At 36.5% G+C, this 26,808-nt stretch overlaps 1 protein-coding gene across 2 annotated transcripts; it reads left to right on the forward strand.

Annotated features, from left to right (window-relative positions):
- On the forward strand, positions 1 to 26,053 carry LOC125680251 (kinase D-interacting substrate of 220 kDa-like). Of its 2 annotated transcripts, XM_056156438.1 has the most exons (24): positions 17 to 75; positions 2,041 to 2,079; positions 2,274 to 2,405; positions 6,955 to 7,053; positions 7,207 to 7,305; positions 8,515 to 8,613; positions 8,788 to 8,886; positions 9,370 to 9,468; positions 9,975 to 10,073; positions 10,211 to 10,309; positions 11,175 to 11,273; positions 12,183 to 12,281; positions 13,261 to 13,359; positions 13,897 to 14,074; positions 14,467 to 14,628; positions 14,964 to 15,143; positions 18,609 to 18,771; positions 19,297 to 19,445; positions 19,831 to 20,603; positions 21,409 to 21,610; positions 22,342 to 22,504; positions 22,962 to 23,149; positions 23,611 to 23,933; positions 24,047 to 26,053. In XM_056156438.1, the coding sequence occupies exons 3-24, from the start codon at positions 2,295 to 2,297 to the stop codon at positions 24,890 to 24,892; spliced, it is 4,428 nt and encodes a 1,475-aa protein (XP_056012413.1). In that variant the 5' UTR covers positions 17 to 75; positions 2,041 to 2,079; positions 2,274 to 2,294; the 3' UTR covers positions 24,893 to 26,053. The 2 variants fall into 2 exon arrangements, with proteins under 2 accessions (XP_056012412.1, XP_056012413.1); XM_056156437.1 differs by lacking the exon at positions 2,041 to 2,079 and having other exon boundaries at positions 1 to 75.
- Positions 26,054 to 26,808: the final 755 nt, after the last annotated feature.

The raw sequence follows: 26,808 nt of genomic DNA on the forward strand, positions 1-26,808 counted from the left end.
TACGCATGCGTGATTACAAGACGGAGAAGAACCCGTAGAGTGTACTACGGTAGATCTTATGGAGCGGAGTTTTTGGTAAGGCAATCGTGTTTATAATGTTATTGTGTTATGCTATTTGAAACAGTAAGTGCAGTAGCTAAATTTTTGCGCATCTTGAATTGCCGTAAACATCCCCAACATACGATCCAGCACTAATCAGCTGATTCTACTCAGATTGATGACCTTAGGTCAACAAGTGTTTTCAACCCAAGCTCGGGATTCCTGAAAATTTTATTGTTTCGTAGTGGATTTAGGTTCTATCTTTGTGTATGTAATTGTGAATTTCAGTTAGATTTGCATAAATTTCTGTTATTCAGAGGACGGCTGTCCTAGTGCTATAGTCCCTGAAATCAGTATTGTTAACCTCAAAACCATGTAACAAAAATGTCTGATATGTAGATTGATACAGTTGAAATAAAGAGATTTTTACTGCATGGAATGTGATGCATATTGAGTAATCTACTGGGAACAAATTGATGTGAAGGAAACCCATTTGTAACCAGATTACTTTTTATTTGCGCATCTTTTGACATTGTTTAATGGGGGTTTTTTTTGTGTCTGGGTCATATATTTTCACACTGTGAGACTCAGGATTATCAAATGCATCAGCAGATCAATGCATCTTGGGGAAAGAGTGCGTCATGATCCAAAAATAGGTCTTTATGGCCACTTAGGGGTTTTATGGTTAGATATACATACTCAAGTCACGTTCAGATCATATCTTGCACTTTTTAAAAGTCCTGGGACCATCAAACTTAATCAGTTGAATGCATTTGGAAGGGGAGTATCGGGACACAAAAGTAGGTCACTGTGGCCTCTTTTGGAATTTTATGGCTATGTATTCAAGCTGTGTCAGGATATTGAGGGCTGTGAAACTAGGACCATCAGATTTGATCATTAGAAGCATCTTGGGGAAATTAAGGTGTGTTCCGACTGAAAAGAAGGTCTGGCATTTTGGAATGTTTTCGGCTGTACATGATAGCTAGTTAAACTGTCCAGATCAGACCTTTCACACTGCAAGCTCCATCAAACCTGATCTGCCAACGTATGGCTAAATTGGATCTTGGAGGATGCAAGATTTGCAATATGTACATATATTATAGTTTCAGATAGGCATATCCTCTGCCCTTACAGTGCACTTTTTTAAGGTTTGCCATAATTGAAGAGAGACTTGGTAATCTATTATTTAATTTCTGCTTACCCAGCTTTCATTTGCATATTTAACGGGACTGTCTAGGGGTTAGTCCCGTACAAGATTTAACCTCCGAGTCCAATATAAAGGATAAAGAGATTGTCAGTGTTTTTTTATGATTTATATAGTATCAAAAAATACCAAGTTAGACAGATTATGAATATAAACCAGAAAGCTTGAGAGGGAGTGTGATTTTTAAATAATTACCGTAATTTTGCCACTGGTCCGAAATGCTGCTAATCATTAATCAATCAAAATTATGTCTGTCTGTCTCTCTATCTAATGTCCTTTTAAAATACTAAACTAAAACCCGACCAGTCCGAAACCTGGCCGCGCCGTGCAAACCCCGATGGGCTCTGAGCTAAAGGAGTAAACTCTAAATAAAACAAAGACTAATAATGGAAAGTACCTAATGCTAAAAATACATTATCAAGCAAAATACATACAAAACCATCACACATTTCAAACTTAACTGACTTTTTTGCAACTGTATTCAGTGTACAACAACCTTATTTCATATCTAGTGAAATAGATTGTGGGATTTTTGTAATCATGGTATCATTTCCATAGGTTCATCAAATAAGAATAATCCACCATAGGAATTTTCTAAATTTAGTTTAGTGCTTGATTTCTTTCACCTAGAAATTTACATTTAAATCTGGGAAAAGATGTTTTTAAAAGAAATTATATTTTCATACAAATCTCTTGGTAGAAAGTTACATACACTATCTCTTTATTAAAACATGAAATAAGATTAATCATTTACTGCACACATTTTTAGAAAATTTTATTTTCCTTATTTTTACAAGGGGCAGATAACTCTTCAAATAAGTCTCAAGTGCAAAAAGGTCAGCTTCTACTCATTTACCAATCATGTGAATTTTATCTACTTCATTTTCATCGTTATTTAACAATAAACATTTATTTTTATTTCAATCCATCAAAATTGCTCATTATCCTTTTGTTATACATTGAATGCCTTAAATTTTGAGTATGTGCAGTGTATTGATTTTTATTAAAATGAGGAAACATATGTTTGTAGAGTGAGTGCACACTGGCTACTATGGGGACATTTAAGACACAGATGTTGTGGGAGTCCATAAGGAAGGGGGACCTGACAGGAACAATTGGACTTCTGGAAAGTGGCAATATCAACCTGGAGGAGAGGGACAATGTAAGCCTATCATATAGACAGACAGAGTCAATATCACAGACAGACAAACAGACAGAGTCAATATCACAGACAGACAAACAGACAGTCAATATCACAGACAGACAAACAGACAGAGTTAATATCACAGACTGACAAACAGACAAAGTCAATAGCACAGACTGACAAACAGACAGAGTCAATATCACAGACAGACAAACAGACCTAGTCAATATCACAGACAGACAAACAGACAGAGTCAATATCACAGACAGACAAATAGACAGAGTCAATATCACAGACAGAGTCAATATCACAGACTGACAAACAGACAAAGTCAATATCACAGACTAACAAACATACCTAGTCAATATCACAGACAGACAAACAGACAGAGTCAATATCACAGACAGACAAACAGACAGAGTCAATATTACAGACAGACAAACAGACCGAGTCAATATCACAGACAAACAAACAGACCTAGTCAATATCACAGACTAACAAACAGACCTAGTCAATATCACAGACAGACAAATAGACAGAGTCAATATCACAGACAGAGTCAATATCACAGACTGACAAACAGACAGAGTCAATATCACAGACTGACAAACAGACAGAGTCAATATCACAGACTGACAAACAGACAAAGTCAATATCACAGACAGACAAACAGACAGAGTCAATATCACAGACTGACAAACAGACAGAGTCAATATCACAGACAAACAGACAGAGTCAATATCACAGACTGACAAAGTCAATATCACAGACTGACAAACAGACAAAGTCAAGTTCACAGACTGACAAACAGACATAGTCAATATCACAGACTGACAAACAAAGTCAATATCACAGACTAACAAACAGACAGAGTCAATATTATACAGTTATTGACTGGGTTCGAGGACAACAGCTGTTTTGTTTGACCCGATGACGGATCTGTTGCCCGAAGCCGTAGGCTGAGGGCAACAGATCCGTTCGAGGGTCAAACAAAACAGCTGTTGTCCGAGGACCCAGTCTATAACTGTTTTGTTATACACCTTCATTTTTAGGCTGTTTTACTAACACATGGTTTGTTGATTGTGTACGTTTATCAACGTATCCACTAGTGTAAAAGAAAACATGCCCAATATCATTACCGAAGTATGAAAGATCGAAAGATATAAATAAATCAATTAACGTTTATTATTCATGAATTTTCACAATATATATGTAAATATAACAACAAGGTCCACGTGAACAGAAACTACAGAAGCTGATTCTATTCTGGGGTTGAAATTTCAGGGTGTGTTTGTAATCATTAGCTTTTTAACTTTTAGTTTTTTCCACCATAGTCATTAATAACGACTGAACAGTTATTAAAACTGTATTTTGGACAAACATTTTCTTTCGAAACGCATGTGATTTGGTTATTGACGGTGCTAGGCTCAGGAATGTTAGACTGTGCAACGGTTTAATTCTGTTCAAGCACAGAAACCATCATATTGTTTAATTCCTGACTATCTATTTCTAGAAAGTCAACATTTTCTAAATTCGCATTATCAGAGCTTGTAGCAGTGATCACTTCTGGAGCTGGTGCTGTCTGTGGGATTACTTGTTCTGCCAATGCGTTAGACATTTCGCGTTTCTTTTTCTCCCGTGCTTTTGAGACGTAATGTTTTAAACTTGTTTCCGATTTATGTTTTGAGACAGTCATAATATGCCTCCCTTCATACCCACTTTCATCCAGAAGAGTTATGCAGGTAGCCCTAATGCAGTGATTACTGTACACTTTAGAAAGATCTGCTTGTTTACTTATATTCTACATCATTTGGCCGAGGGAGTTCTTGCCCAGAACCATGTTGTCATACCAAATCGATGGATCCTCACTTTCAGCTTGAAAACTCTTGGGCCGTTGCCATAAGAAATGACAACCTGGATTTAATTTCATCAGGTATTTCTCGAAGCTTAGAACAGGGCAGTGTGGGGTTCCTAGAATAAAATTAAACTAAAATCAGTTTTTTAAAAAATACTTCTCTACAATTATTAAGTTCATAAAAATAAGATTAAGACAAGACAGAAGACTTTCTGAATGATATAACTATTTAGAACACACAAAGCAAAATGAAATTGATATTGGTTTCAAGTGTGCAACAAGTGAAATATACATGCCACGATATATATCTGGAAAAATGTTGTTAATCTCTATTTTATGGAATAGACAGGCTGACGTCAATCGCCTGTGAAACGTGTTGAAATGGCCCCAAGTATAACACTGATTCATATAAATTTTACTAGTTTCTTACCTGGTTTTTCGTACATCCTACCGCCACCATCATCCACATCATCTGTTCCACCCTGGTGATTTTTTGTGAGCCTTGGTTTCACATTTACAACATATCTCCTCCCACTAGCATCAGTGTTTACTACAAAATCTTTGGTCATATTGCGAAGGTTTTCCCTTCCGCGGTTACACAAAAACATCATCAGTTCAAAAAACACCTTAAATTGCAGAGATTTAGGGTTTTTAGTCGATAAAGTATCGGTTGAATACAATTTTCTTATATCTTCCTCGGAAATAATTTCCTTATGTTTGCTTTCACCACCCCCTTCCATTTTCAGCTTTTTCAAACAAGCATGAAAAATTTTGTTGGCCTCCTTGAATCTGTCGTCATTTACAATGTCAAATTTGTGCGTTTTTTCAAATGTTTTCTGTAAACCGTACCTGAGAGAAATCATTGTTTTCTTAGCATAAAGCTCTCCATTGCGATTTCTGACGTTACAATAAAATTTCTTCAGAACAAGAGCCAATTCTTCGGCAGGTATATCTTGAATATCATCGTAATTCCGTTGAAGCATTTCGTTGATATATTGTTCAAAAATATTTTTCGCAACGTTGATAACATTTTTCGTATTCCTGCTTTCCGTTTGATCTAATAGAGTCTGTATCTCATCATCACTAAAATTAGTAAACCTCGCCATTACGTAAAAACAGCAGACTGATAATCACGTGACTTGCGTAGCCAATAGAAATAGAGCAGACTATTGCCCGGTCAACAGTTCGAAAACTATTGACCGGTCAATAGAACACGAGTGTGAGAGTTGATTTAACAGTTGAAATGTTCGTTTTAGATTGTATTAGTTTTATAAAGGGAAAAAATTCAGGTGTATAACAACACAGACTAACAAACAGACAGAGTCAATATCACAGACTGACAAACAGACAGAGTCAATATCACAGACTGACAAACAGACAGAGTCAATATCACAGACTGACAAACAGACAGAGTCAATATCACAGACAGACAAACAGACCTAGTCAATATCACAGACAGACAAACAGACAGAGTCAATATCACAGACAGACAAATAGACAGAGTCAATATCACAGACAGAGTCAATATCACAGACAGACAAACAGACAGAGTCAATATCACAGACTGACAAACAGACAGAGTCAATATCACAGACTGACAAACAGACAGAGTCAATATCACAGACAGACAAAACAGACAGAGTCAATATCACAGACAGACAAACAGACAGAGTCAATATCACAGACAGACAAACAGACAGAGTCAATATCACAGACAGACAAACAGACAGAGTCAATATCACAGACTGACAAACAAAGTCAATATCACAGACTGACAAACAGACAATGTCAATATCACAGACTGACAAACAGACAGAGTCAATATCACAGACAGACAAACAGACAATGTCAATATCACAGACTGACAAACAGACAGAGTCAATATCACAGACAGACAAACAGACAATGTCAATATCACAGACTGACAAACAGACAGAGTCAATATCACAGACTGACAAACAGACGAAGTCAATATCACAGACTGACAAACAGACAAAGTCAATATCACAAACTGACAAACAGACAGAGTTAATATCACAGACTGACAAACAAACAAAGTCAATATCACAGACTGACAAACAGACAGAGTCAATATCACAGACAGACAGACAGACAGAGTCAGTATCACAGACAGACAAACAGACAGAGTCAATATCACAGACTGACAGAGTCAATATCACAGACTGACAGAGTCAATATCACAGACTGACAAGCAGACAAAGTCAAGTTCACAGACTGACAAACAGACAGAGTCAATATCACAGACTGACAAACAAAATCAGTATCACAGACTGACAGACAGACTTTTAAGTCAGTTTTTCAGACTGTCAAACACACTGATGACCTTATTTATAGGATACAAATGTTGTATTCAGATGGAGTAAATGATATAATGAATATCTTCATTCTCATACTGTATATATTGGTGTACACAGTCAGTATTTCTGAACACCATGTATTTCTGAATACAGTTTGTATTTTTGTACATGTATGTCTGTACACTTCATGTACAGTATATGTGATTGTCTACATGTATGCAGTATCGTGTATTTGTGTACACTGTATGTATGTCTATACACTTCATGTACAGTATATGTGATTGTCTACATGTATACAGTATCGTGTATTTGTGTACACTGTATGTTTGTACACTTTATGTACAGTATATGTGATTGTCTACATGTGTACAGTATCGTGTATTTTTGGACACAGAATGGCCAGACATTCCTGATGTTAGCCTGTGAGTATGGAGAGCTAAACATCGTGAGAGAACTGCTGGAGGCCCATGTAGACCCCAACGCTGTAGACATGGTAAGATAAGACAATGTTAATGATATATACCAAAGTATGTACACTGAAAATTATGTACTAACTGTGAATGAAAAATCTGATAATTTTACATGTTGAAAAGTAGCAATTATCTCGTGATGTTTTGTGATTTAACTGAATATTGCTTTCTCCCAGGATAACTGGAGTGCCTTATTGTACTGTGCAAAGGAGGGCCATTTGGAGATTGTCATTGAGTTATTGGAGAGGGGTGCTGACATCGAGCACAAGGACTTGGTACAGTAGCAAAATTATCCAACTGATTTATTTGTATAACACACCTGATTTGATGGCTAGCAGCTCTGTTTCATTAATGTGTTTAAGGGGATCAAATTTCATAATCATACCTATGTGATACATATGTTCTTGTATGTTTTTTCCAGTCATTCTAGTTTAGTATGTCATATAACTTATCATTTTCAAAATAAATGACATTATTTTAATTCACACCAATGCCCTGTTTTTACTGTCTTTATGATGACTCGAGATGGCTCGAACTTCGATCTCTCGAAGTAACATAATGGCCCCGAATTTTTTCTCTATATAACTAAGCAAATTTACTATCGATCTCTCGAACGTTTGATCTCTCGAAGTGAAGTTGGGTCCCGTAAAACATATTTCAATCATTCTTTTTCCATCTCGATCTCTCGAAGTGGTGGTAGCATTATACACACCATTACCCAAGCGTGTAATTATTTTCACTTGGACCCAACCTGGATGTTGATGAATCCTGGAGGCTAGTGAGGTCATGGTGATGCATTGCCTGCCCTTCTTTGCGGAGGTAGTCACTTGAGTATATGATTGGTTAATTGGTCAGTTTTGACCCTACACAGGGGTCTTGTGGGGATTAAAATTTGTATGTAATCTGACTATGAATAAAATCTATTGACCTCACAATAAAAGAGTACTATATAGGTTTGAGGCATTTAGAAATCTACGGACTGATTCTGGTTATTTTCGTGAGCCTCAGACTTAAATTTCTCAAGTTTGTTTTTTGTGTAAAGTTACTCTAAAACATCGTTTGCTCATTAGTTAGAACTTTTGCTTTGTGTAAAGCGACATAAAATTGTGCTCTGTTTAGTCAGTGACAGTAAAGCTTTATTGGAAATCAGCTTTGTATGCTTATCTTAGCATGATTAAAGAACAAATAAATGCATAAACTTTGAAATCTTTTTATTAATCATTCTCCTATTTTGAAATTAAATTAACTACCTGACAAATATGAAGGAAAACATGTCAAAACGATTCCAAGAGCTTGTTGGTAAACATTTCTGGTTACTGTTAAATCTGAACCATATGGTCGGACCTTCAATTTCCGAATTTCGATCTCGAGAAGTTTGATCAAGGTCCCTTGAACTTCGAGTTATTGAGAAGTCTCCTGTATCATGGAGATTTTAATACAGTGACAGTGTTATGTTGAAATGATGTGATTCTTTTTTTGTACAGTGTCTTTGGACAGCTCTGATGTGGGCATGCTACAAAGGGAAATATTTGGTGGTTCAGGAACTGTTAGATAGAGGAGCTAACTGCAACATTAAAGCAGAGGTAAATATTTATGAGGATCTTTTCCTGAAAAATTGATTTAAAATAATTTATTCAAATACATTAAGGAAGTTAAATTGATATATTCAAAATAATGATCATAGCATATTAGATTTTATTTATATTTGTTTTATAAGTCGTGGAATTTCAGAATAATGATATTTTTGTTGTTTTTAGATGAACATGACGTGTTTGGCCTGGGCAGCTGGCAGAGGTCACATCAATGTCGTGAAGATCCTGATACAGAAGGGAGCCAAAGTCAACACACCAGACAAGGTTATTAGTTTGTTATCTTGAGATGAATGTTTAGTTGTTGTATATATAAATGCCAGAATATAAACCGTTGCATTCCATGGGAAACTCATCTGCGGGAGAACTGTGTTCATCGACTGTTTTATCTATTTTTGACAATTCGGTACTACCCCTCTGATCTGGGTGGGAGGACTGCATTTATTGACAGTTTTTACATTATCTATTTTGGCAGTACTGGGTAGGAGGATTGCATTTATTGACAGTTTTTACATTATCTATTTTGGCAGTACTGAGTAGGAAAATTGTATTTATTGACAGTTTTTACGTTATCAATTTTGGCAGTACTGGGTGGGAGGACTGTATTTATTGACAGTTTTTACATTATTTATTTTGGCAGTACTGGGTGGGAGGATTGCATTTATTGACAGTTTTTACATTATCTATTTTGGCAGTACTGGGTGGGACGACTGCATTTATTGACAGTTTTTATATTATTTATTTTGACAGTATGGTACTACCCCGCTGATCTGGGCCTGCAGAAAAGGTTACCTGGAGATTGTGGAAGCGCTATTGAACGAGGGCGCTAACAATGATGTCGTGGGAATGGTAAGCACATGTTTTAGAAGCACACACCCACCCCGTATGTGTGATGTTAGCTTTCAACACTAAAATTTCGACAGTCAAAATGAAAAGTCTCACAGCGGAAATAAAACCTGGGCAGTCAAAATGAAATTGACAGTCGGTATAAAATTCTCAGTAGTGGAAATAAAAACTCTCACAGTTGAAATAAAGCAATCACTAGAAATTAAACTTTGATAATAAAATAAAACTCTAACACGGAAATAGAACTCTCACAGAAGTAATAGCTTAGAGTTTATGGTCATTCAGAATTTGGCAGAACTAACAGGTGAAAATTCATATGAGAAACTTTTTTTTCTACAAAATTTAAATTTGAATTAGAAATAGACTTTGTGACTTCTATTTAGAAAATGAGGCTCATTGATCACCCAAGGGAGTCAACTCTCTGCATGCCGTTTGTTATTAAACTTTATTTTGTTTTACTGTCCTTGTGGAAGTAAATGGTTTGAAGTTTTACGCTTTTCTTGTTTTAGAATTCTTGGACCGCGTTGCTAGTGGCAGCTAAGGGTGGATTCACAGAGGTTGTACATCAGTTGCTGGAGTATGACCCCAACGTCAATGCTGTGGACAAGGTCTGTATAATAAAAGTTAAACACTGATGTGTAGAATGTAAACCTGGCATTAAAAAAAATTGTTATTGTATGGAACATGACATGAGAAATAATTGTAATTGTATGGAAACATGGACATGACATTGATGTTTTGACAGGACGGCTTCACGGGTCTGACTATAGCAGCTAAGGAGGGATACAATGAGATTGCACATGATCTACTCTCCAAAGGCGCCTACGTCAACATCAAGGACAGGGTAAGTATTTATTGTTATATCATCTAAAGCTTATCATGAAAGTTAAAGTGAACTTAAATAATGAAGTTAAAAAGGTACTTATAATCAACTGAAACAAAAACTTACTGTATAATAAACTTGTATACATATAATGAAGTTAAAGAAAAACATACTGTATAATGAACTTAAACAGACTTATAATAAACTTAAACAGATACTTATAATGAACTTAAACAGAGACTTACTGTATAATAAACTTAAATAAATACATAGAATGAAGTTAAAGAAAGACATACTGTATAAAGAACTTAAACAGACTTATGATAAACTTAAACAGATACTTATAATGAACTTAAACAGAGACTTACTGTATAATAAACTTTAAAAAAGACTTAAAATGAACTTAAACAAAAACATACTGTATAATAATAATGATAATAATAGTAAACAGAAACTTATGATAAACTTAAGCAAGACTTAAACAGACTTATAATGAACTTAAACAAAATGTTTGGAGTGGAGATGTACAATCATGTAATTTTATGGAATCAGTTCATAGTCAACTGTTACAGTTGTATGTCATGACTGTAGGGCCTCCGTGGCCGAGTGGTTAGAGCATCGCGCTCAATATCGCGCGGCCTCTCACCTCTGTTGGTGCGAGTTCGAATCCCTCTCACGCCGGTAAGAGAAAAAGTTTCCCAGTTTACTTTCAGAAAGTCGGTGGTCTCTTCCCAGGTACATTGTATCTGGGTTCTCTCTTCCGCCAATAAAAACTGGGTGCCACCATATAACTGAAAAATTGTTGAGTGTGGCGGAAAGCATCATCAATCATCATGACTGTACCTTTACACTTCTGTATCTAGCTTGACTTGTGGACTTTTTGCAGGCTGGTGACACCATCCTAATCCATGCCGTGAAGGGTGGACATATTGAGGTTGTAAGAGCACTGATTGATAAATATGCTGACGTGGATGAAATCGGAGCTGTGAGTATTGATATTTAATAACATCGTGTTTAGAAACTGAAAACACGGGGACAGAAAGATTTACTTATTAGTCCAAAGTTTGTGGGTTTTAGATGTGTCAATGTTGAGTTTTATTCCAGATTGCTTGGCCTATATACACTGTAGTTACCTCTTCTATGAGAGAAATTGATTTACCCTTAATCATTATCACACAGGGCTTGAAGCTAACTTTTTATGTCAAAAGTCCAGTCGGACTGATGGGGTATAATTTCAACCAGTCCACAGAAAATTTTACCAATCCAACAGTTTTCCAGAAATAATTAAACATATTTCGTTAATGTTATTACAAGGAAATTAAACTCAATATGCCTCAGACAATATTGTAACACTTAAATGTGGGATTTATATTTACGAATCAGATTCGTCTGATATTTACAGATCGAAGCATACCAAATGTGTGTATAAAATTTCACAAGTATATTTTCCAAAATGATGCTTTAGAAAATTAACCAGTCCCATTGGACTGACTAAAACAAATGTTGGTCAATCCGCAATACTTTTAACCAGTCACAGACTGATGGGCATATGTTAATTTCGAGCCCTGTCACATGGCCATTATCACATGTGAATTGCACTTCCGGGGGGTTAATTCTTTTGGATGCAGAATTTTTATCCTGTGTTACGCAAATACAGTTAAACTTCAGCATTTCAAACATCAATATCTCGAATACCATTTTGTCAATGTATTTTAATCTCGATATCGCAAACCCTTGGATACATGTATCTAATGTATTTTCTAAGCCTTATTGAGTTTGAGATAATGAGGTTTGACTGTATTGATTATTACTATAATGATGAATGGATAATTTATGGAATTACAATGTACAATACATGTGACATGAAGGAATCTTGATTTATGATTTTCTTTAGGAGGGAAAAACTGCTCTGTACTGGACCGTGGAGAAAGGTTACGTAGAAATCTGTAAGCTGCTGCTCAACAGTGACCCCGACTTAGAAATCGCCAACAAGGTCAGTCTCGTAAATCAGGATAGATGTAGATGTACAAGGTCAGTCTCATAAATCAGGATAGGTGTAGATGTACAAGATCAGTCTTGTAAATCAGGATAGTTGTAGATGTACAATGTGTGTGTAAATTTAGAAATCGCCAACAAGGTCAGTCTCGAAAATCAGGATAGGTGAAGATGTACAAGGTCAGTCTCGTAAATCAGGATAGGTGTAGATGTACAAGGTCAGTCTCGTAAATCAGAATAGGTGTAGATGTACAAGGTCAGTCTCGTAAATCAGGATAGGTGTAGATGTACAAGGTCAGTCTCGTAAATCAGGATAGGTGTAGATGTACAAGGTCAGTCTCGTAAATCAGGATAGGTGTAGATGTACAAGGTCAGTCTCGTAAATCAGGATAGGTGAAGATGTACAAGGTCAGTCTCGTAAATCAGGATAGGTGTAGATGTACAAGGTCAGTCTCGTAAATCAGGATAGGTGAAGATGTACAAGGTCAGTCTCGTAAATCAGGATAGGTGTAGATGTACAATGTGTGTGTAAATTTAGAAATCGCCAACAAGGTCAGTCTCGTAAATCAGGATAGGTGTAGTGTACAATGTGTGTGTAAATTTTGTTCACATTCAGAGTTTCAGGAAATCAACGTCATAAAATTTTCACATACAGTGAGAATGAAAGTATTCTATGTGTTTGAATGAAAAACTGAAATTAACAATCTGTTTTTCCTTGTTCATGTAATGTATGTGTACCTGTAGGTGGTAATTATTGTAATAGTATGAAAATGTTTAATCAATTCTTACAGTTTTATTTTTTGTTCAATGAAAAAAGCAAAGTGTCTGATACACAAATTTGATGATTACCAAATCCTGTAATTTTATAGATATAGACGATTTCACATTGTATACAAATATATACTGATGAGGGTGTCGGCTTCTCCAACAAATTCACCAAAACATGTACATTCATTTATTGTTTGTTTTATATATAGGATGAAGACACAGCATTGTTGAGGGCTGTGAGGAGTCGAAATGAACTCTGTGTGAGATTACTGCTAGATAAAGGGGCCAGAGTGGGGGCTGTTGACAAGGTATGTCTTCTAAACAAAGGTGGGGGGGGGGGGGCTGTTGACAAACAAAGGGGGGTGTGTGTTGACAAGGTTCAAGGTTAGTCTCCTAGATAAAGGGGGGGGGGGGGGTTGACAAGGTTTGTCTCCTAGATAAAGGGGGGGAGGGTGTTGACAAGGTTTGTCTCCTAGATAAAGGGGCTAGGATGGGGGTTGTTGACAAGGTTTGTTTCCTGTTTATACACTGTAGATTGCTGATTATTTTTAGATGGTCAGGAAATACTGTGTTATGTTGCCACTGATTTTTTTTCAATCACTGAATGGATACATAAAATTGTACGTGAACTGAAATTAGGAGAATAAGTTCTCAGTTATCCTCTAAATACATTGTCAAGAGACTGGAATTGTTGTATATAATGTAAAGAGGGGATCAGTTTATCACTGAGTATGGTGGACTGCAATTGTTTTATTGATATATAATGTAGAGAGGAGACACTGCCCTCCACATCTCAGTTTATCACTGGTAGACTGTAATAATTGTTTTATTGATATATAATGTAGAGAGGGGACACTGCCCTCCACATCTCTTTGAGGGCCAGAAGTAAGCGAATCACGGAACTGCTCCTCCGTAACCCTAGAAACAGCCGTCTGCTGTACCGCCCCAACAAAGCGAATGAGACTCCGTACAACATCGACGCCTACCACCAGAAGGGGATCCTTACACAAATATTTGGACATAGTGAGTTGATGGGGAATTCTGAGAATATAGTGCTAGTGTCTTATATTGTCAGAAGATCATTATAATCAGCTGCGTACCTGAACAGAGGTTAATTTTTATCACTGGATGAGGACATAATTAATTACAACATATAAGTTTGGAATGATAAGAATATATGGAAATGAAGCACATTGCTGGTAGAAAAGTAATTATAAGATAATTCAAGCCTTGTCAATGATTTTGTTTTGTTCCGATTTTTATAATTGATTTTTTCTCAATTTTCAAGTTATTCTTCATTTGTTTGTATGTATTGTCTAATTCAAAATGTATATTCTTACCTGCATCAGCTGTTTGCAGTGTACCCTGGTTCCTATGGCGATGCTCGCTCTACATGTTTATCTGTTTATCGACAGGAAACCTGAACGCTAACGATGGTGAGAACTTGCTGGGATATGAAGTGTACAGCAGTGCTCTAGCAGACATTCTGAGCGAGCCGTCCCTCAACACCCCCATTACTGTGGGGCTGTACGCTAAATGGGGGAGCGGCAAATCCTTCCTCCTCAGCAAACTTCAGAGTGAGTGTGAATTTGTTGTATGCGGTTTTTAGGCAAGATACATTGATGTCACATAAACACACACATGTGTATTAAATACATGTAGCCACATGTTCAAAGCAGCATAGTCATAAATTACCATCATCATTTTGGAATTTTATCACCATTATTTTGGAATTTTACCACCATCATTTTGGAATGTGAAACCCCTTGTACAATGAATTGTTATACATATGAAATTGTCATATATCATCCTGATGCATGAATTAGCAGAACAATTCCAGTGTAAAAAGCTCTCCATGTATGTTATCACTGATATTGAGTGCGTTTCACAAACACTAAATGCTGTTTTGTAGAGGAGATGAAGATGTTCACTCGGGCTAACAAGGAGGACCACTTCACCTTCTGCTGGGCTCTCTTTATCATCCTCCTCATTTTGAACAACGTAATCGGACTCACGCTGGCCATGACGGTCAGGTGGGAGTTGGGGCTCGGGGTGGGGCTTGGCCTGTTCCCTCTAGATTACATATTTTTGGGTAAGTAGCAATGGTTTTAAGCTGTAAGTTATGAAATTCATTATTCCGAAGCCATGTTGTTTTGTAGAGGAGATGAAGATGTTCCCTCGGGCTACTAACAAGACTTGGATTTCTCGAAATAAACTTAAGTCGGAACTTTGACTTGTGGCTGAGATTTTGCTCAAATTTTGACTGCTCAAATAAAAGAAAACTAACTTAAGTTTAAGATTTTTTCGAGAATTCCAAGCCAGGATTTTAAAAGTTTTATTGTATATAGTAACATGTGACAAAAGGGATAGTTTTTTCTTACTGACAAGTAGACATGATCCTGTTAAATCATTAATTTTTGTGGCGATTAAATTTTCGTACTTTTTATGGCACGCAATAACTCAAGTTTCCTTGAGAAGATTTTCATAAATACTTGGATTAGGCAAGAACCCTTTTGATTGTTAGATTTTTTAGTTTTGTGGTAGGGAGTTATGGGACTTGGATTATATTGCCCCCGTCACAAAGTGGTCGGGGCATATAGTTTTACCCTTGACCATTCTTCTGAAACAACCTGTTTTCTGGACTTTTTTTCTAAACACCTTAAGATATTGAATTCATTTTTTTATGCAGGTGTATATTCATAGAGATATTGAACCGATTTTTTTTGTATGCTGATGTAGATTGATGATTTACAAATCGAGTTTGTGTTTTGTTCCGGTTCGTTTATTTTTTTATTGTGTTGTGCTCCTTGAATGTAGAAAACTGACTGCTGCGACCAGTTTTCCAAACTTTTTTCTAAATGCCTAAGGATATTGAATTGATTTTTTGTATGCAGGTGTATATTGATGAGTTACAGATCGAGTGTGAGTTTTGTCCCAGTTTGTTGATTTTAGATGAAGGTGTGCTCCTTTAACTTAGAAAAATTACTGTTATGACCAGTTTTCCGGATTTTTTTTTCTAAACGCCTTGAGATATTAAACTGATTTTTTAAGGTAATTCCCCATACCATGTCAAATAATGTTAGAAATGTTATTTATGAGTCACAAACGTTATGACACATTCATGCAACGAACCCGATGGCATTTTGGTAAATTTTGTAGACTGTGTTAGGACTGATTGTTTGAAAGTAAACAACAAAAATTTAGAAATAAAAAAACAACAACAACAAACGAATCGCAATAATAAAAACAAGCCGGTTCTATACAAAACAACGCTCGGGAGAGAAAATGCTTATAGTTATATACATCGCGAAGTCGTAAACTCTGCATATACATTGCGTTACGACACAGTCGTTTAGTAATTCCCGTGAGATTTCTGTAAATATTACAGATTATGATGTTAAATCGTGTTGCCAACTTTCAATTTATCTATCGTAGGCCATTTCTTTTGTGCAATTTCTGATCATTAATGATCGGTAGAAATATCGAATCTCCTATATACAACAAAATGCTAATTTTTGTGTGCTTCATGTAGGCCTATACTGACAGTTACATATTTTTGTTGTTTTCCTTATGATTTATTTAAACCTGAAAAAATACGATCGATGTCATCATGATCTAAATAGAATATATGCATAATCTAAAGCTATATGACATTGTAACCCCCCTTGCAAATTTTTTATATTATTTACACGACAAAAATCGCTTTCGAGGCCCTCCGAATCCATATAAATGTGCATATACATGTACAATGTACCAGGTACATATATGTGCATATCGCTGTTGTGTCTAATGATTTCAGGGTGTTCAATTTAGATCATACGCTGACAGATTTGTCACATATTCAGGCCCTATCTCTAGTCCTAGGTGTCGTATGTTTGTGTTATGTGTATACATGTACAGTATGGATCATGGGCGTTGTAACGTATTTTTCTTTTATCTAAAACACTTTTCTAGCCGGACATGACCTCCACTGATGTTTTGATTAAAACGTCTCAGAATGTACGCGGTACTACATGTCGTTAACACTCACATTGCATCGCTGTGTCGTATTTGTTAAAAATTACCAGGAACTAAAAATTACCGAGGGGGGGGGGGGGGGGGGGGGGGGGGGCGAGGAATGCAGAATTCAGGTATTTTAAAATATTCGAATTTCCCAAAATTTGTAACTTAAGCATAGGTTAGCATTCTCTGAATGAGCGTTAAAAATGTAAAAATCATTCTGATCTACATCACTTTGTTCCAACTAGATCTAACGACATAATTTTATTTTTTCATCTATTGTGACATCATGTAAGTGTTCATGTGACGTAGGCTAAGCTCCATAGTAAAGTTGTGATTTTTTTAACTTCAAGCCCGATCCCTATAGCTTACGACAATCCATGAAAGAGGTTTTTAATTATTTGAAGCTTTAATGTTTTAAACTGTTTTTCAAAAACCAACCTGTAATATTTCTTGAAATAGTAATTTAGTAATGTAAATGATGAATGAAACATGTTTGCAGAGATAAGAATTTTAGACACCATTTTCCAATATGCGTTTTTTCAAGGTTTTTAACCTAGAGGGGATCAATAGGCTCTCAAATTATCCGATACCCTATCTACTTCTTATGTCAAATGATTGCTGGAGTGTAAAGGTAAAACATATTGAAATGTTTAAAAAATCTGAAGGATTTTGAAAACAGAATTTCCCGAATATGGTAGGCTATGATTAGTCAAAATTTAACTACTATATGTGCATTTTCATCACCTTGAAACCAAGAGCATGGTTCAGTAGATGAAAAATTATTGAAAAAAGTCAAATGCAATACATTTTCTTCAATTCATATGAAAGAAACATATTTCCATCATTTAAATAGAGACAGTGCCTTAAAACGTATGCATATTAACACTGCTTGTTTTAAAGTGATGTATTCTATTTTTAGAAGTGGCTGTACTCTGGGAAAGGCCGCCAAACATATTTTTCTTCGGGAATTTGGTCAATATACATCCTTCACAAAATACATGCAAACTTTGATAGAAATCTGTAGGTTTTTCAATATCAAGATGTGGTATGGGGAATTACCTTAATGCAGATGTATATTGATGAGTTACAGATCGAGTTTGAGTTTTGTTCCTGCTCATTGATTTTGATTGAGTTGTGCCCCTTTTATAAAGGATTGTTGTTGAGTTCTTCATTTTACTAAATGTCTGTAACATAGTCTGAATATCACATTCAATGCTGTACTTTGATGGATTTCCTACATTTGACTTTACTGCAGGCATTGGTGTTGTGCTGACACATCTAGTTTTGATATGAATTAGATGACAACACTTTCTATGGCACATGCTATCTGCAAGTCAGAAAAAAATTAAGGGTGGATGTACCAACCATGCCGATTCAACTACTTAACCAAATACTCATAGTTCAGTGGTTGATCACCTGATGGATATATTGTGATATGACATTACAATTAATTTGATAACCTTGTGTTTTAACCTGTGATTAGTTGTAAGAGTTAATTGAAATGAAGAAGGAAACAAGCAGACACTTTCATGACTATTTTCTGACACTTTTCCAGGAGTGCTGCATTTTCTGTGTCACCGTCACAACTTAAAGTACGCCACACGTCTGAGCCTGTTACTGGGCAGGAAGCTCCAAGTGACCACCTCCCTCCTACAGGTTCTGTTTGTCAACTCCAAACACCCGACAACGTCTACCAAGTACTTGGATCCCACAGTCAAGTGAGTTTGTCTCATTTGATTCATGATTTACATTATTTCTTCTGATTCGTGATTTACAATGTCTTCTGATTCATGATTTACAATGTCTTCTGTTTCATGATTTACAGTATTTCTTCTGATTCATGATTTACAGTATTTCTTCTGTTTCATGATTTACAGTATTTCTTCTGATTCATGATTTACAGTATTTCTTCTGATTCATGATTTACATTATTTCTTCTGATTCACGATTTACAATGTCTTCTGATTCATGATTTACAATGTCTTCTGTTTCATGATTTACAATGTCTTCTGATTCGTGATTTACAATGTCTTCTGATTCAAGATTTACAATGTCTTCTGATTCATGATTTACAATATTTCTTCTTATTCATGATTTACATTATCTCTTCTGATTCATGATTTACAATGTTCTCTGATTCATGATTCTCTGTGTCTCTTCTGTATCACAGTGTAGATAGTAAATGCTATATATTTTGTCCTAAGGTACAGTGTACTTAGAATACCCTGATGAATGTATTACAGGTTCCTGTTCTCGGAGGGCACTAAACTGACCAGTGTAGGAGGGGAGAAGGCCCTGGCAGCCATGATTGCGACCCTGGGAGAGGCGTTGGAACGAGAGTATGGATCTGTGGTGGCCCGATTGTTCCGAGTCTTCAAACCACATCCTGACAGTAAGTTATGAATACTGATTGCATACAGTAATCTATAAATAATGACTGAATACAGTAAGTTATGAATAATGACTGAAGTATATTTATTGTTTTAATATCATTAGTACATATACATAGATGTGGTAGAAATATTGATACCGAGGACTGTAACAATTCTTGACTTTCCAAGTTCATGTATTGTACTATGTTTATGTATGTTGAGTAACCTGTGATTATAAAATTTTAAAGCCCTACACTGGCCGGTTCAGTAACCTGTGATTATAAAATTCTTCCTTTTAGAGCCGTACACTGGCCGGTTCAGTAACCTGTGATTATAAAATTCTTCCTTTTAGAGCCGTACACTGGCCGGTTCAGTAACCTGTGATTATAAAATTCTTCCTTTTAGAGCCCTACACTGGCCGGTTCAAGACTCTGTGCTGTGTCCCGTACTTTGTGATAGTCTACCTGGTTTTTCTTGCCATCGAGATCGGAGCGTACCTGCTGGTCTCCCACTTTGCCTTCAACCAGTTTACCTACAAAAACCCAGTCTACTCCAATATCACAACACCTCTAGCTCCACACAATCAGGTGGAGGAGTACCCGGCTCTGTTTGGGGTCCTGTTTGCCATTGCTATCATCGTGGGACTGGCCTTCATTGGTAACTTCTACACGTGGGGACAAGCCATTCTAGCACTTCTCTCACCACAGAAGAGACGGATTATGAAAGCAGCCGACAGAATCGGTAAAATCAAGATGGATGGTTTGATGCATGTACTGAAGTATGAGGTCGACTTAATGGCAAAGATGGTGACTTTCATGGACAAGTTTACAGAGAACCAGACTAGACTGGTGGTCATTGTGGATGGACTGGACAGTTGTGAGCAGGACAAAGTTCTTCAGGTGCTGGACATCATTAAGGCTCTGTTCTCTGATGAGGACTCCCCCTTTATAACAATCCTGGCTATAGACCCTCACATCATCATTAAAGGAATTGAGAGTAATATCAAAACCACGTTCCAGGATTCCAATGTGAATGGCTACGATTACCTGAGGAATGTTGTGCATCTTCCTTTCTATTTGCAAAGTCAGGGGATGGCCATTAAAAAGCAGGACATGGCTAAAAGTTCTTCCACGTTTGAAGTGTCGGCAAACCCAGAATCTCCATCTAAAGCCAGGCGGGTAAGTGAGAGGTTTGATCAGGTTAACAGACCATCTAAAGTCAGGCAGGTAAGTGAGAGGTGTGATCAGGTAAACAGACCATCTAAAGCCAGGCGGGTAAGTGAGAGGTTTGATCAGGTTAACAGACCATCTAAAGCCAATCAGGTAAGTGAGAGGTGTGATCAGGTAAACAGACCAGTAAGTCAGACTGAAGTGTTAATGGCACATATTCCTTTATATTTTGTAGACATATTCGTTTATATTTTGTAGACATATTCCTCTGTGATGACTTTATATTTTGTAGACATATTTCCTCTAGTGACTATATTTTGTAGACATATTCCTCGGTAATGACTATATTTTGTAGACGTATTCCTCTCTGATGACTATATTTTTGTAGACATATTCCTCTGTAATGACTATCTTTTTGTAGACATATTCCTCTGCAATGACTATATTTTGTAGACATACAAAATGAAATGTATTCCTCTATGATGATTATATTTTTAGACATATTCCTCTGTGATGACTATATTTTGTAGACATTCCTCTGTAATGACTATATTTTGTAGACATATTCCTCTATATTTTGTAGACATTCCTCTGTAATGACTATATTTTGTAGACATATTCCTCTATATTTTGTAGACATATTCCTCTGTAATGACTATATTTTGTAGACATATTTCCTCTATATTTTGTAGACACATTCCTGTGTAATGACTATATTTTGTAGACATAATCCTGTGTAATGCCTATATTTTGTAGACATATTTCCTCTATATTTTGTAGACAAATTCCTCTGTGATGCCTTTACATTTTTTAGACATACCAGCAACAGGACTCTGTTTTGTCGGGGTACTCCACGGGAGAAAGTTCTGACAAAATCCGTAAGCAGCGACAGTCCAGTGTGTGTCAGTCGTACACTTCCTCCATGGACCTCACAAACACTGTCACCAAGACGGACTACTTCAGCGACGTCAACCCGCGCAGCATGAGGAGACTGATGAACATAGTGGCCATTACAGGTACAAATTAGCTGTTGCATACAGGCTCTTGTAAGAGTTTTGTTAGAGGGGGATACTGTTTATGTACAGTGTATGTAGCTTTGTCAGTGGAGAGTTGACTTTAATGTAGCTTTGTCAGTGGCGAGTTGACTTTAATGTAGCTTTGTCAGTGGCGAGTTGACTTTAAGTAGCTTTGTCAGTGGAGAGTTGACTTTAATGTAGCTTTGTCAGTGGTGAGTTGACTTTAAGTAGCTTTGTCAGTGGAGAGTTGACTTTAATGTAGCTTTATCAGTGGAGAGTTGACTTTAAGTAGCTTTGTCAGTGGAGAGTTGACTTTATGTAGATTTGTCAGTAGAGGGTAGGGCTTTATTTACATATTGTAGATTTATGAATATAACTATTTAATAATTACTGCTTTTTATCATGTTCATGATATAAACACATTCATGTATAAATTCCTTTTTTATGTGTGAGTAATTGATATTCACATCTAATTTGCAAGAAGCCTTTCTCTTGAAATCATATAAGGTTTATGTTCTTGGAGTGCAGCATGCCTAATCTTACATTTCCCCATTTGACCTGGAGCAGTGATTTTTCCATATTAATATGATATAAGGAGTCTACAGTTTGTGCAGTTTAAACACAGCATATACTAAAGATACAAAATAGAATAAAACAAAATCATCACATTTTGTAAATTAATGTGAAAAAGTATTGTTTTAAAGGAAAGTGTACGGGTTATTTCATTGTAGGACGTCTGCTACGGGCGTACAACATTGACTTTAACTGGCACAGGCTGGCAGCTTGGATTAACATCATAGAACAGTGGCCCTACAGGGTCTCCTGGATCACCATCTATTTTGAGGAGAATGAGATCTTGGACAACAGCACCACTTTACTGTCTCTGTATGAAAAGTAAGAGAATTTTATTCCCGTAAAATCAACGAAATCTCATAGAAATAAAGTAAGAGAATTTTATTCCCGTAAAATCAATGAAAACTCGTTGTAATAATGAATACATGTATTATAGTAATAATTGTTCGTAGTAATAAGAATTCATAATAATAATACAATATGTAGTTCATATCAATAAAGGTTGATAGTAATAATGAATTATAGTAATGATGATTATAGTAGTAATAATTATTATGTTAGTCATAAGAATGTGTCATGCAGCACAGGAACACACAGTTAGAAGCAGAACCGAACTCGAAGCTGTTTTACAGTCCCAGTTTTTACCCAGAGATTTATGTACAATTAATACAAAACAATGTGTTACACATTTACATGTATAGAACAAGATTTCCTCACTATTTATCATGGATATGCATGACCAATACTTGTACAGTGTTTTTGTCTTTCTCTTTTTAAGGATAGCAGATAAAATTCCTGTATCCAAGGAGATTGATCCTCTGTTGGAGATTGACAGAAATCCTCGGAAGATGGAGGCATTTCTGGCCAGTAAACTAAGTAACAACACACTGCTGAATGTGAAGGACCTCAGGAGATTTCTGCCGTGCACGATTAACCTCGATCCCTACCTCAGGAAACTCATCAGAGGTTCCCCATTTGTTTACTTTATACAGTGTTACATTTGTTTACTTTATACAGTGTTACATTTGTTTACTTTATACAGTGTTACATTTGCCCCATGTTATTTTTGCCCTTCTGTTAAAGGTACGATGTGATCCAAGCTTTTTTCCTGCTGGGAGCAGGAGTGTGCATTAAGTGCCTATGATAAATAACATATACATTAGCCACATTGTATTTATAAACAAATCCAGAATCAGAAAAATAACTGTAGGAGGCATTCATGGATATTGATGACAATTTCTGTTTTGGGTTTTTGGGGTGGGTGTTTTTGTATACATGTACTTGTATTTATAATGTTGGTAAAGTAACAGTGGTACTTTATATACTTGTATTTATAATGTTGCTGACGTAACTGTGGTACTTTATATGGTGAAAAACATGAATCAGGTGACCTGTCCCAGTACAACTAATCTCTACATGTTTTACAGAGATGCAGAAAAACATGGACACTCAACAGCCTAGCTTTCCACTGGGTCCTATGAACTTTCCCCCGACAGGTGGAACACCCCATACCCCAACGAGACGACCGGAGACCCAGAGACATGTCCAGCAGAATTTAGTCCCTGGGGGTCACATGTACCCCCCACACAGACTGGACCCGATGGCTGGGATGCATCCTATGTTGCCCTATAACATGGTACCATACTATCAACAACAATTCGTAGGTGCGCCTCTTCAATCCGGCGTTGGTATGGCTACGGCTAGAGATACACAGCAGAACAAAGGGGCGGATCCAGAGACTACTATCCAGGTATGCTGACCTTTTATGAAGGACACATCTATTTGCTATATTTCAAAATATTGAATGATAGATAGAGTATAGAAATCCATTTATTAAAATGTTGATTTGTTTTTTATTTTCAGAGTTATAGTGACCAGGCTTTGAGTACGATGAGTGTAGATGATATATGTACACTAACAAAGAACATCAAAGGTATAAACCCTCTACAGGTGCCAGCGTATCAGAATCGCATCATAGACAACAATATTGGGGGTGTGGTCCTCTCCACCTGTGATACAGAAGAACTTCGTGAGGTTCTGGCCATGAAATTTGGGGACTGGCAATTATTCAAATCAGCTCTAATAGGGCTCAGACAAAGAGAAATGGTTAATGAAGAATTTGAACAGTTTGAACCAGGTTTTGTAAAAGATCACAGTAAATCAGATACTGCATTTGAATCTACCAGCACTCAGGGTGGTCGTGGATACTCCGATATAAAGTATGAGAGAATGGACAAAAAGGGTCAGCAGGAGGCGTATTCCCGCACGGTGAAGGCAGAAGTTTCCCCTCCTCGGATGTCTCGAGTGGACAGCGCGTACCAACAGGTGGCATTCGAGACAGGTCTGCTACGGGAGGCCATGATCAATTTTACAGAGGACGGTGAGGAGGAAGAGATGCATAATAACGTCTCGTTTTCAGCAGACACCAAAAGAGGATCACTGGAAGACATGGACGACAGCATTAACAGCTCCGAGAGTCAGCCACTGTTAAAGAGGAGGCCATCAAGCCAAGCATTCAGTGACGGCCGACGTAAAGAGTCCTTGGGGGTTGTGCACGAGACTGAGGAACCTGAGGGCCCATCAGCCATGTTCTATCTGGATGAGACTGAAAGTGCCCCCACTGCAGAAAGTGTCAGGGAAATTGGGGGTGCAGGAATTCCTTTGGTGACCTTTCACAGGGGAGATCATTCTAACGAGGATTCTGTGTAAAGGACAGAGACACAAGTGTATTGTACCTTGATCAATCTGATTAAAATACAGATCTCACGAATAGCGCAGAGAGCGCTGTGCACTATTTGAGAGATCTGTATTTTAATCAGTTTAATTGTACCTTTTTGATTAATCTCTTTTTCATTATTTGATGATGACACAGCTTTCTGAATTGAACATGTTAGTATTATTACAGTGGCTTATATTGCTTGAATAACCAAAATGCCCAAAAAAACTAGTGCATGGAATACAACTCGGTAGCATGAGTCTGAAATACGTGTATGTCAAGAGAAATTTGTTACTGTGTGTACGGTGAAGATTCAGATAGCGAAGATTACAGGAACAGATATCATGACATAAGAAACTTTATGTTTTCCACAGGAGAAAAGGTGAAAGATGATGTGAATTATTGATGAACTTGCTTTTCTATTGTTCTTGTGTTAGTTTGAAATTCATGACCTGAAAACTATGGGTTTTTTTTAGGAGCATCAACACAATGCCTTGGAAATATTTCTTATGGTAATAAACTCCTTTTTTTCATATATATTATAAAGATCTGATATGTTCTAACTATAAATGGAGTATCTTACTAGGTTTAAAAAAAATATGCATTGAAAACTTTAAGACTTCACAAAATAAAATCATGGTATTAATGCACACAGGAAAATATCACAAAGGGATTCATACCTGTGGATGCAAGGCAAAGATATTTACCATTGAACTGGTCATGCATGTGGTACGAGCAGTCTGTTAGAGAAAAAAATGTGTTGTACGAGCAGTCTGTTGGAGAAAAAAATGAGTTGTACGAGCAGTCTGTTGGAGAAAAAAATGAGTTGTACGAGCAGTCTGTTGGAGAGAAAATGAGTTGGTGTGTATTGATTTTCCTTCCTTTTGATTTGCCCATTTAACCAGGGATGTTACAGGACCTGTTGTTCTTGTGTCCCCCTGTAGAATGTTAATTATTTCTGTTTTTGAATGTCCCTTTTTTTCCCAATCTACATATATACACATGTAGGTAAACTTACATTGCTAGTACTTAGTATTCCAGCCTTGGAAACAAACTGTGATATGCATGCATTTATTGTAATCGGGGATTTTGTGATTAAAAGATATTTACAGGTAAAAATGTCGTAATGATTCATATTAAATTTTAAAAATGCTTCTTGTCAGACTTTGTTGTATATTTAATCTCCCTTTATCAGTTTTCAAAACAGTCATCAATTCTCTAATTAAAATTTAACCTTAAGGTCGTATGCAACGTTTCTGCCATTTTTTCATCTCCTGGATTTGAAGAGTTCTTGTATGATTTCCAAATAGCTTTGAATTTTATATTTTAGTAATATTACAACACTATGAATATTGGCCTGATTAGCTCAGAGGTTAGATCACCTAATTAGTAGACAGTGCAAGGGTCCGATCTCCGATGGATCCATAAAATATTTCTCTTTTTTTTGTTGTTGCTACAATGACTTAGTAACATCCATCCATGCAATCTTCTATAATACCTGAGAGCTGACTTTACAATTTTACTTGCTACAACCAAGAGCTATCAAAATGTGCTAACTCTACCACAGAAATGGTAATACACCCCAAGATTTTTTATTGTAGAAACAAGGTAGGATGCAAGTGAATTATATCGGAAATGTGACGAAAAATTATAAATTATTGAGAAATGTGTTGCATGTGACCTCAAAGTAATTCCATACTTGCATGTTGTCATAAGGATTCCCACGTCACAACGCTGTGTAAATATCTGTATAAGCAACGACAGAGGAGAGGGGAGACTAGAATGTTTACAGATGTTGAGACATAAAAAAGATTATAACGGACTAAGGCATGAATGTAGCACTTTGTAGAAGTATGCCAGTAAATCGGGTTTATTTTGCTGTCGATTAATTTTTGGCGTTTTTTGCGAG

Source organism: Ostrea edulis, chromosome 2 (genome assembly GCF_947568905.1).
Source record: "Ostrea edulis chromosome 2, xbOstEdul1.1, whole genome shotgun sequence".
Taxonomy (NCBI): domain Eukaryota; kingdom Metazoa; phylum Mollusca; class Bivalvia; order Ostreida; family Ostreidae; genus Ostrea; species Ostrea edulis.